This window comes from Sapajus apella, unplaced genomic scaffold (genome assembly GCF_009761245.1).
Source record: "Sapajus apella isolate SASKATOON/1434 unplaced genomic scaffold, GSC_monkey_1.0 scaffold102, whole genome shotgun sequence".
NCBI lineage: Eukaryota > Metazoa > Chordata > Mammalia > Primates > Cebidae > Sapajus > Sapajus apella.
The window spans coordinates 1564476-1577549 of NW_022437042.1; the positions used below are offsets into that span (position 1 = coordinate 1564476).

Sequence of the window (13074 nt, forward strand, 5' to 3'; positions counted from 1 at the left end):
ATAATCATGCTCAAGAGGGTTTTTCAAATTCATACCAAGCTTTTCCTAATATTCAAATGTACTGACACTAAGAAAAATGTTTCCTTAATTATTTATCTCAAGATAGAGGCAGTGATATTTGCACTGCTAATCACCCACTGGTAAAGAAATTTGAAGACTCTCTAGTTGTATTTTAATAGCCCTAAATTTTTGGCTCAGATTTAATCTGATCATCTGCAGATACAGCAGAAAAGATCACAATATGATGCTAACATAATTCTCAAATAATCTTTTACAAAAACATTTTTCCTTTGGGATCCTAGGTCAAGACAAATCTCTGAGGTAATTTTCCACAATCCCTTCTTTCAACCAAGATAAATCTTGAAGATCAGGGAGACTAAACTCAGAATTGTAACTGTTCTTTTGGTTTAGACATGGCTGGAAGTTCTTCTTCTGTGGTAAAGAGCCAGTTATCATCTTCCATAATCTAACTCTCCAAACACAACCAGCAATAAATTTTGATGAATATGGTTAGATTTGGTCAAATTCTTTATTTCTTTGAATAAACTGCATATTCACTCATCCACGCTGCTCAGAGCTGTAAATTCTGATCACTTTAACATTGCCATACAAATATATAGATATTTAACCAAAGGAAGTCAAATCAGACAATAATGGGATGTCTCAGACCAAAATGACATTAAATGTTTTTTATTGAACAAAAAAAGATAAAACATGGAAGTTGAATTTACTGAGCAAAAGCAGCTCTCCAGGTGAAGCTGCTATACTTTGTGCTAAATAACCTTATGAACTGAGTATACAGAATACATATAATATGCAAGTTACCACAACAGCAAAGGACAAAAGATAAAATCTGGTCAAGTGACAAATTTTGTTGCTCAAAATTTCTAGCCCTTATCCACCTAAATTCTGTATGGTTCTACATATATGCATTCAATATGTGCATACTGAATTCCCATTTTAATGGAAGCTGCTTTTTGGAAGAATTCTTTTTAATTTCACATTTATTTGGTGTGCCACTCAATTTTTTAAAAAATTATATTTGACATATGTGTGTGTATGTATATATACACACTTTAAAAATTCCAAACCGTTGTATATAAGTAGAGGGTTCATGCTGCTTTTTAAATTAATATTGGTGAATTTAAGCTATTTCTCCTGTGTGTCTAAGAAACTTTGTGTTCTCAACGCACCCACACAGTCAGGTGGGTTGACAGATATGTCAAAAATACTTTATGAAAAGAGGGAGGTAGCTCATGCGAGTTGGCAACCTTTTGTGTATTGTTTCCTGTTCAAGCAGGCTGCCTCCCTTTGACATCTTACAGTCAAAGATGAAAGGAAAACTTTTTACTTTGAAGCCTAGTGAACACAGTTGTACATTTACTATAATCCACCTTCAACTTGGCTTATTGGGTTTACTAATGTAAGATGACAAATACCTTACACCCAATACACAGCATTTAAAGAGTACTGAAGGAACATTTTATAGATGATACTTTTTTCATATGTTAAACATCAGCTTCTATGGGATACATTTCCAGAATGGTTGCATTATCACTTTATAAACAATCTAGGCCAAACAGCACAAATAACATCAATGTTTTCTTTTTTCCAATATGTGTATCAATTACCGGAGGCTAATCCTAACATATATACTACTTAAGGGGGGAAAAGAAGAGAATTTATGACACATTGCAAAGATAGAACTACAGCATCTTAGTTGGAGAGATGATCTTAAGGTGCAGAAAGAGGGGACTCTCTAGAAGGTGATGGTGTGGTTTCTTCCGGTGGAAAAACTGTGAGTGTGCAAGCACGAATGCCGCCAAGGGATTCTGGGAGATCAAAAACCTTATGCCATTCATCTTTATCTGGATCGTATTTCTGCACTATCTCTACCATGCAACGATTATTCCAAGAATACCCCCCAACCACATAGATTTTATTTTCAAAGACAGCGACCCCAACATCACTCTGCCCTCTTAACATGGCAGCAATTGGGGTCCACTGGTCAAGGATAGGTGAATAGTATTCACAGCTTAGGACATCATCATAATCACTTGTTCCTCTGAAGTGATTGCCACCAATGACATAGAGCCTTTCTCCCACTGTACACATGCAATGCAGACCTCTGACGGTGGTCATTGGTGCCTTCTGGATCCATTTGTCAGTATCAGGGTCAAAGCACATGAGCTCCTTTTGGAAAGTATCATGAGTAATTCCTCCTAAAGAATGAAAACAATAGGCGTGAAGTAAATAAATTATTATAGAAATGCAAAAGTAAGTAAAGAAACTCTGTCATAGATCATTTCCAGCCACATAGTATGACATATAGCTTATCAATACTGTTCTTAGGACTGTCTTCCCTCTATAAATACATTCTCTGGATTAAAAATAAAGAAAATAACATTTTTAATCTTTTTAAAGAACAAAACCATCACTTACATTATTGCAATGACTTTCTCAAATACCCATGGTATTTAAAAGGCTCTGCTGAAGGAAAATATATTTTGGTCACTGACAGAATTGGGTCTGCAGTAACTTAAACTACAAAGCATCGTTCACTACTTACTGCCTGTTAGTGGGTACCCTCTGGGGTGCTGAGCACTGGGCTAGAGCACATTAAATTCCAGGTGCCCATTTCCTCACTTGTCAAAAGACAATATCTACTCTAATTATTGCATCAGGGCTGTGACTATGAAGTGAGATGTTTATCAAAATGCTTTGAAAAAGTTGAAAGTCTTGTACAAGTGCAAAAGCTTATAAGAATATTCAGAATTGTTTATGTTTATAGAGATTTTGGTGGGCGGAGTGAGGGTAGATAGTGTTATTTGTTATTGGAACGCATATTTAAAAATCTAAAGAATTAGAATGCTGGCCAGTCACAGTGGCTCACGCCTGTAATCCCAACACACTTTGGGAGGCAGAGGTGGGCGGATCACAAGGTCAAGAGATTGAGACCATCCTGGCCAACATGGTTAAACCCCTGTCTCTAATAAAGATACAAAAATTAGCTGGGCGTGATGGCACGCGCCTGTGGTCCCAGCTACTCGGGAGACTGAGGCGGAAGAATTGCTTGAACCCAGGAGGAGAAGGTTGCAGTGAGCCGAGATTGCACCACTGCACTCCAGCCTGGCAACAGAACAAGACTCCATCTCAAAAAAAAAAAAAAAAGAAAAAAAGAAAAGAATTAGAATGCTGAATATATGTAGAATTTTATACATGCAGCAATTTGTTGTTGGCCTAATTGGGTCTGTACCGTCTACAAAGTATACTCTTAGATCACATATAAATCAGTCTCTATGATGAAAGTATCAAACTATACCTTCTGTAGACAAGGGAGAGAAGTAAGCTGATCTTTAGTCAAATTATTCAAAGCTTTACTGTCAAGTGGCCAGATGGCAATCATTGTTTTCTTCTGCTTTTAAAAAATATTTTCTCTGGGCTTTATAGAATTCCCAGAAACCAAAACAGCATTAATTGTTTTGAAAAACAGCTACAGTTTCTAACTACTCTTGATTGGGAAGGTCATTCCGCAATATATACCAGTTATGCCAAAGTACCACACAATTCAGGTGTCATTTTTCTTAGAGGAGTTGGAGCTCTCATTATAATGGTACAGTCAGCTGCCCACATAAAATAGATAAATGGTGAAAATCATTGATTAGTGGGAGCATATTTATTACCCGGATGGCTCTTCTAATATAAGACATCCCGTAGTTGCTCATGAATTTAACACCAGAAGCCTGTCAATCATATACCACAGGCCTTTCATTGATCCTTACTGATTACAGATTTCATAAGGCAGTGGTCCATCAGGCTACAAATATCGCCTTAATACCTTTGGTCTTTAATAATGTAACTGCTGGCCTGGCATTGGCGGGCATTCAAATAGGGAAGAATTGTCCCAGGTAGAGTGTGTCAGGACCAAATGATAATAACCTGACTAACAAAGTCAAATGTCAATACCAGAGGTGGTCATTACATTAAAGTGAGACTTCTCCCTAAATTCTACAGGAAAACAAAAGCAGAAAATGCATTAAATAAAAGAAAGAAATTCTACAGTAGGTTGATTTAAACTCCAATAATTTGAGAATGAAAGTTGCTACTTGGACACTGAATAAACTATAGGCATTTCAGGATTTTTTAACAGAAAAAAATATATCTGCATGTGCATTAAATACAGATAATCAGCATAGAAATATTTATGCAATGACACCATAGTATAATCCCCTTATAATGCTAAGGAAAAAGGAAACCCATATTATGGGCTATCCTGAAAGAGAGAATGAACATTATTCTGCACTATTATGCATATTGGAAGCATGTTTTATGCATAGGAGAGCTTATATGTTTTATAATGATATAGTCCCTCACACAGTTTAGCCAAATCTTAAATAAAATAAATTAATTGTTGCTACAGAGACTATGAACAGTGTTTATTTGAATACAGAGCATGGGGACTGGAAAGCAAAATTTGAAAACTTTCCAATTTCTTCTAAGTTATACCTTACAACAGGATTGGTTTACTACTATTCTTATAAATTTACAGAATGTCCAAGGCATTCATATGCAAATATACATACAAATACTTTCTAAAATCAACATAAATTATATTTTGGTTATCAATTTTTCTGGATTTTTTTTTTTTTGGTCTGAGACGGAGTCTTGCTCTGTCACCCAGACTGGAGTACAGTGGGTGATCTTGGCTCACTACAACCTCCGCATTCTGGATTTAAGAGATTCTCCTGCCTTAGCCTCCCAGGTAGCTAGGGTTACAGACGTGCACCACCATGCCCAGCTAATCTTTTTTTTTTTTTTTTTTTTTTTTGAGACAGAGTCTTGCTCTTTTGCCCAGGCTAGAGTGCAGTAGTACAATCTTGGCTCACTGCAACCTCTGCCTCCAGGATTCAAGTGATTCTCCTGCCTCAGTCTCCCAAGTAGCTGGGACTATAGGCACATACCACCACGCCCAACTAGTTTCCTTGTATTTTTAGTAGAGATTGGTTTTTCACCATGTTGGCGAGGATGGTCTTGATTTGCTGCCCTTGTGTTCCATACGCCTCGGCCTCAAAAACTGCTGGGATTACAAGCGTGAGCCACCAGGCTCAGCCTAATTTTTGTATTTTTAGTAAAGACAGGGTTTCACCCTGTTGGTCAGGCTGCTCTCAAACTCCTGATGCCTGAATTATTATTATTACTACCATTATATAGAAAGAGTTAAAAGCTTATATGTTATATTGTGTTCACATGATACTTGTTTACCTGAAATATACATCACTCCTCCATACACAGTTCCAGCATGGCCATAGTGGGGCTCACTCATTTTGGCAACATAGGTCCACTCATTTGTTCTTGGATTGTAACATTCTACTGTAGCTGTTAAAAAAAAAAAAGGAAATGATTTTTAACTTCAGATTTAACAACTAATTATTTTTATCTTATGTGAAACAGTAATAATATCCAAACACTTGAAACATATCTATTATAGCTATGAGAGATATGTGAAAGACTTTTGGGGGTGCTCTTATAGTAATTATTGAGACTATAGTAATAAGATAAACCATTAGTACATGTTACATTAGAATAGTGTAAGAATCTAACACATTTCTGTCATTGCAGAAATCACTAAGATTTAATCCGTAATCTGCTTACATCTTTATAATTTGACATTTCTCTATTTTCTTTGCTCTAAAACAGGAAGAAAGGATGAAAAAAATCAAAAGGAACAAAAAGCTCCTCAATTCTGGATCCCATGTTGACGGAAACAAACGTTAATACATAAGAAGCAAACTTTTACATGGAGAATGAAAGTGTTCACACTACTTGGTTTATGTTCCAAAGCCCACTGCTTTAGTTCATATACAGACTACAAAATGGACACTAATAATACTTTCTCTACATTTATACTTTAAAGCTAATAGTTTGTATATACCCACCATCATTGCAGCCAGTACTACTCCTTTTTTATTTTTATTGCACTTTAGATTCTGGTGTACTACCCTTAACCTGAAGATGGCTGGCAGCATAATATAAAGTTAGTATCTTTATTAAGAATACTTCCTGTCAGTAATATATTTATCATCTTTAACATAATGTATTTTGGAAATGTGACCTCAACTCACTTAAGTATCTTTCAGTCAGTCTGTTATAACCTCAACAACAGAACAATGTCACAGAAGATGGCCGTTTAGGAACAGCTCAGGATTGCAGCTCCCAGTGAAAGCGCAGAGGGTGAGTGGACGCTGCGTTTTTATTGCCCACAGACTAGGAAATTCCCGGGCAGAGGAGCTCCACGCTCGCCAGCGCGGCTGTTTCGGCCAGCGCCGCTGCTTTGTCGGCGCCCCGGAGCCGCGGTTCTCCATACAAAATACACCGGTCTGGGGGCCCTTTTGGCTGGCGATTGGAGCCACGGGAAGTCGCCCATACGCCGGTTCAAAAAGGGGACTGAGCAGAGAACCAAGACAGTAGATTCCAGGTCAAAAAAAAAAAAAAAAAAGCGCCACAAACCTCAGTGCCGCTGTTTAAGCCAGCGCAGTGAGTGGCCGCAGGGGAAAACAAACAGACCCCCGCGCCTCTCCAACAGGCGACTGGAACACCAACTTAAAAAAGGCTCTGAGGCAGGGAGCCAGGCGATCAAGCTCTGCTGGCCCCACCCCCACAAAAGAACAGCAACCAGAAACTCTGGATAGAGAGTTTCACAGCAAGCACAGCTGAACCCAGGATGATCCAGCTCTGTGGGGGAGGGGCGTCCGCCATTACCGAGGAAGCCCGCCGTTGCCAAGGCAACCAGCCACAGCAGTGACTCCGCCCCAACAGAGGCGGGCCACCATCCCCAAAGCAGTTCTAACTACACTCATATAAACAGGTCTGCAGGGAAGTTCACTCGGCAGCGGGGCGGAGCCCACAGCAGCTCAGCAAAGCTGCTATAGGCCGACAGTGACTAGGCTGCCTCCTTGCTGGGCTGGGCAGGTCGGAAGGAAAAAAAAAAAAAAAAAGAAGGCAGCAGCATAACGGAAACTCATAAATAAAGCCCTAAATCCCTGGGACAGAGCACCTGGGAACAAAAAGCAGTTTATGAGTTCTGCTGCAGCAGACCTAAAAGTACCTGCCCAGCAGCTCTGAATGAACAACAACAGAGCTCACAGCTCACCATTTGAGCTCCTATAAAGAAGAGACCGTCTCCTCAAGCAGCTCCCTGACCCCTATATATCCAAAAAGACACCTCATAAAAGAGAGATCAGATTGACACTAGGCGGGTATCCTTCTGGGACAAAGATAGCAGAAGAATAAAACTGGTAACAACCCTTGCTGTTCAACAGCTGCTGCAGGTGAACCCCAGGCAAGCAGGGCCTGGAGTGAACCTCAGCAGACCTACAGCAGAGGGGCCAGACTGTCAGAAGGAAAACCAAGAAACAGAAATAACCTCATCATCAACAAACAGAACGTCAATCTGAAAGATTTGAGATCCAATCTGAAAGCCAGCAACCACAAAGTCGACAGGTGGATAAATCCTTAAAGATGGGAAGAAACCAGTGCAAAAAGGATGAAAACACCCGAAACCAGAACACCTCTCCTCCTAAAAGGGATCACAACTCCTCACCAGCAAGGGAACAAGGTTGGATGGAGAACGAGTGTGATGAAATGACAGAATCAGACTTCAGAAGGTGGGTAGTAAGAAACTTCTGTGAACTTAAAGAACATGTTCTAACCAAATGCAAAGAAACTAAGAACCTTGAAAAAAGATTTGATGAAATGCTAACGAGAATGGATAAAATAGAAAGGAATATAAGTGAATTGATGGAGCTGAAAAACACAACACGAGAACTTCGTGAAGCATGCACAAGTATCAACAGCCGAATTGACCAAGCAGAAGAAAGGATATCAGAGGTCGAAGATCAACTCAATGAAATAAAACGGGAAGGCAAGACTGGAAAAAAAAGGGTAAAAAGGAATGAACAAAGTCTCCAAGAAATGTGGGACTATGTGAAAAGACCTAATCTACGTTTGATAGGCGTACCCGAATGCGACGAAGAGAATGAATCCAAGCTGGAAACTACTCTTCAGGATATTATCCAGGAAAACTTCCCCAACCTAGCAAGGCAGGCAAACATTCAAGTCCAGGAAATACAGAGAACACCACAAAGATATTCGTCAAGAAGAGCAACCCCAAGACATAATCGTCAGATTCACCAGGGTCGAAATGAAGGAGAAAATACTAAGGGCAGCCAGAGAGAAAGGTCGGGTTACCCACAAAGGGAAGCCCATCAGACTTACAGCAGATCTCTCAGCAGAAACCCTACAAGCCAGAAGAGAGAGGGGGCCAATATTGAACATCCTTAAAGAAAAGAACTCTCAACCCAGAATTACATATCCAGCGAAACCAAGCTTCATAAGTGAAGGAAAAATAAAATCCTTTGGGAACATGCAAGTACTCAGAGATTTCGTCACCACCAGGCCAGCTATACAAGAGCTCCTGAAAGAGGCTCTGCACATATAAAGGAACAACAAGTACCAGCTCAACTAAAGGGCAAAACAGCCAGCTAGCACCAAAATGGCAGTATCAAATTCACACATAACAATATTAACCCTAAATGTAAATGGACTAAATGCCCCAATCAAAAGACACAGACTGGCAAATTGGATAAAAAGACAAAACCCATCGGTGTGCTGTATCCAGGAAACCCATCTCACATGCAAGGATACACAAAGGCTCAAAATAAAGGGATGGAGGAAGATTTACCAAGCAAATGGAGAGCAAAAAAAAGCAGGAGTTGCAATTCTCATCTCTGATAAATTAGACTTTAAAGCAACAAAGATCATAAGAGACAAAGAGGGACATTACATAATGGTAAAAGGATCAATGCAACAAGAAGAGCTAACGATCCTAAATATATATGCACCCAATACAGGAGCACCCAGATACATAAGGCAAGTTCTCATTGACTTACAAAGAGACTTAGACTCCCACACAATAATAGTGGGAGACTTTAACACCCCATTGTCAACATTTGACAGATCAACCAGACAGAAAATTAACAAGGATATCCAGGACTTGAATTCAGACCTGGACCAAGCAAACCTAATAGACATTTACAGAACTCTCCACCCCAAAGCCACAGAATATACATTCTTCTCAGCACCACATCACACCTACTCTAAAATTGACCACATAATTGGGAGTAAATCACTCCTCAGCAAATGCAAAAGAACGGAAATCATAGCAAACAGTCTCTCAGACCACAGTGCAATCAAGTTAGAACTCAGAATTCAAAAACTAACTCAGAACCGCACAGCTTCATGGAAACTGAACAACTTGCTCTTGAATGTTGACTGGATAAACAATGAAATGAAGGCAGAAATAAAGATGTTCTTCGAAACCAACGAGAATGAAGACACAACATACCAGAATCTCTGGGACACATTTAAAGCAGTCTCTAGAGGAAAATATATAGCAATAAGTGCCCACATGAGAAGCAAGGAGAGATCAAAAATTGACACCCTATCGTCAAAACTGAAAGAGCTAGAGGAGCAAGATCAAAAAAACTCAAAGTCTAGCAGAAGACAAGAAATAGCTAAGATCAGAGCAGAACTGAAGGAGATAGAGACACAAAAAACCCTTCAAAAAATCAATAAATCCAGGAGCTGGTTTTTTGAAAAGATCAACAAAATAGACAGACCACTAGCCAGATTAATAAAAAAGAAAAGAGAGAATAACCAAATAGATGCAATAAAAAACGATCAAGGGGATATCACCACAGATTCCACAGAAATTCAAACCATCATCAGAGATTATTACAAACAACTCTATGCACACAAACTAATAAACCTGGAAGAAATGGATAAATTCCTGGACACTTGCCTCCTGCCAAGCCTAAACCAGGAAGAAGCCGAAACCCTGAACAGACCCATAACAAGGTCTGAAGTTGAGGCAGCAATTAAGAGCTTACCACCCAAAAAAAGTCCAGGTCCAGATGGGTTCACAGCTGAATTCTACCAGACATACAAAGAGGAGCTGGTACTATTTCTTCTGAAACTATTCCAAACAATACAAAAAGAGGGAATTCTTACCAAATCATTTTATGACACCAACATCATCCTGATTCCAAAACCCGGCAGAGACTCAACAAGAAAAGAAAACTACAGGCCAATATCCATGATGAACATAGATGCAAAAATCTTCAATAAAATACTGACAAGCCGATTGCAACAGCACATCAAAAAGCTTATCCACCATGATCAAGTAGGCTTCATCCCGGGGATGCAAGGCTGGTTCAACATACGCAAGTCTATAAACGTAATTCACCACATAAACAGAACCAAAGACAAAAACCACATGATTAGCTCAATTGATGCAGAGAAGGCCTTTGACAAAATTCAACAGCCCTTTATGCTAAAAACACTCAATAAGCTAGGTATTGATGGAACGTATCTCAAAATAATAAAAGCAATTTATGACAAACCAACAGCCAATATCATACTGAATGGGCAAAAACTGGAAGCATTCCCCTTGAAATGTGGCACCAGACAAGGATGCCCTCTCTCACCACTGCTATTCAATATAGTATTAGAAGTTCTAGCCAGAGCAATCAGGCAAGAAAAAGAAATAAAGGGCATTCAAATAGGAAAGGAGGAAGTCAAATTGTCTCTATTTGCAGACGACATGATTGTATATCTAGAAGACCCCATCGTCTCAGCCCCAAACCTCCTGAAACTGATAAGCAAGTTCAGCAAAGTCTCAGGATACAAAATCAATGTGCAAAAATCACATGCATTCCTATACACCAATAACAGACTTAAAGAGAGCCAAATCAAGAACAAACTTCTATTCACAATTGCCACAAAGAGAATAAAATACCTAGGAATACAACTAACAAGGAATGTAAAGGACCTCTTCAAGGAGAACTACAAGCCACTGCTCAACGAAATAAGAGAGGACACAAACAGATGGAGAAACATTCCATGTTCATGGTTAGGAAGAATCAATATCGTGAAAATGGCCATACTGCCCAAAGTAATTTACAGATTCAATGCTATCCCCATCAAGCTACCAATGACCTTCTTCGCAGAACTGGAAAAAACCACCTTAAACTTCATATGGAACCAAAAGAGAGCCCGCATAGCCAAGTCAATTCTAAGCAAAAAGAACAAAGCGGGGGGCATGACACTACCAGACTTCAAACTATACTACAAGGCTACAGTAATCAAAACAGCATGGTACTGGTACCAAAACAGAGATATAGACCAATGGAACAGAACAGAGGTCTCGGAGGCAACACAACATATCTACAACCACCTGATCTTTGACAAACCAGACAAAAACAAGCAATGGGGAAAGGATTCCCTGTTCAATAAATGATGTTGGGAAAGCTGGCTAGCCATGTGCAGAAAGCAGAAACTGGACCCCTTCCTGACACCTTACATTAAATTAACTCCAGATGGATTAAAGACTTAAACATAAGACCTAACACCATAAAAACCCTAGAAGAAAATCTAGGCAAAACCATTCAGGACATAGGTGTAGGCAAGGACTTCATGACCAAAACACCGAAAGCATTGACAACAAAAGCCAAAATAGACAAATGGGACCTAATCAAACTCCACAGCTTCTGCACAGCAAAAGAAACAGTCATTAGAGTGAATCGGCAACCAACAGAATGGGAAAAAATTTTTGCAGTTTACCCATCTGACAAAGGGCTGATATCCAGAATTTACAAAGAACTAAAACAGATCTACAAGAAAAAAACTAACAAGCCCATTCAAAAGTGGGCAAAGGATATGAACAGACACTTTACAAAAGAAGACATACATGAGGCCAACAAACATATGAAAAAATGCTCATCATCACTGGTCATTAGAGAAATGCAAATCAAAACAACATTGAGATACCATCTCACGCCAGTTAGAATGGTCATCATTAAAAAGTCTGGAGACAACAGATGCTGGAGAGGATGTGGAGAAATAGGAACACTTTTACACTGTTGGTGGGAGTGTAAATCAGTTCAACCATTGTGGAAGACAGTGTGGCGATTCCTCAAGGACCTAGAAATAGAAATTCCATTTGACCCAGCAATCTCATTACTGGGTATATATCCAAAGGATTACAAATCGTTCTACTATAAGGACACGTGCACACGAATGTTCATCGCAGCACTGTTTACAATAGCAAAGACCTGGAACCAACCCAAATGCCCATCGACGATAGACTGGATAGGGAAAATGTGGCACATATACACCATGGAATATTATGCAGCCATCAAAAACGATGAGTTTGTGTCCTTTGTAGGGACATGGATGAACCTGGAAACCATCATTCTCAGCAAACTGACAGAAGAGCAGAAGATCAAACACCGCATGTTCTCACTCATAGGTGGGTGTTGAACAATGAGAACACATGGACACAGGGAGGGGAGCACTACACACTGGGGTCAGTTGGGGGGAAATGGGGGAGGGACGGTGGGGGGTGGGAAGCTGGGGAGAGATAGCAAGGGGAGAAATGCCAGATGTAGGTGATGGGGAGGAAGGCAGCAAATCACACTGCCACGTGTGTTCCTATGCAACAATTTTGCATGTTCTTCACACGTACCCCAAAACCTAAAATGCAATAAAATAAATAAATGGGGGAAAAAAAAAAACAATGTCACAAAGAAAGATGGAAAATGTAATCACTTCATAAAAGGCAGAAAAGCTATTAAGAGAACTCGTCAAAAGCACAAGGTCTAGATTGACTTGAAAAGTTCATATTATTTATCACAGACACTGACAACTGCTTATTCAATTTTTTGCGTCCTCCCAACCCTACTTTTTAAACTAAGAGAACCACAACAACTGCTTAGGGAAACACTGCACCAAGCTAAAAATGAAATTTAATTCGCCGATTCCCTTGAAGCTTTGGTCAACCATATGATATAGTTCTGGGCAGTGATGGGTAGGTAGAAGTTTATTGAGCGGTACTATTTGATGAAGCCACTGGAATTAGGTTTAGCTACTTGCAACCAAATGCAATCCTGATGAATCAGCCTTTCAATAAGATTCTCCACTTAAAAAAAAAAAAAACATGGTCACAGACAAAACACA

The 13074-nt window shown here is 39.5% G+C and overlaps 1 protein-coding gene across 10 annotated transcripts in view; it reads right to left on the reverse strand.

Annotated features, from left to right (window-relative positions):
• Positions 1-674: 674 nt before the first annotated feature.
• Positions 675-13074, reverse strand: part of KLHL13 (kelch like family member 13) — a 201091-nt gene continuing 188691 nt past the window's right edge. For 7 of the 10 annotated variants that reach the window (XM_032258331.1, XM_032258332.1, XM_032258323.1 and 4 more), the window contains 2 exons: positions 5263-5376; positions 675-2222 (listed from right to left, as the gene is read on the reverse strand). In XM_032258331.1, the coding sequence (XP_032114222.1) occupies positions 1735-2222; positions 5263-5376 (602 nt within the window). In that variant the 3' untranslated portion in view covers positions 675-1734. The remainder of the gene's footprint in view (positions 2223-5262; positions 5377-13074) is intronic. The other 3 variants (XM_032258322.1, XM_032258328.1, XM_032258326.1) reach the window with 2 other exon arrangements.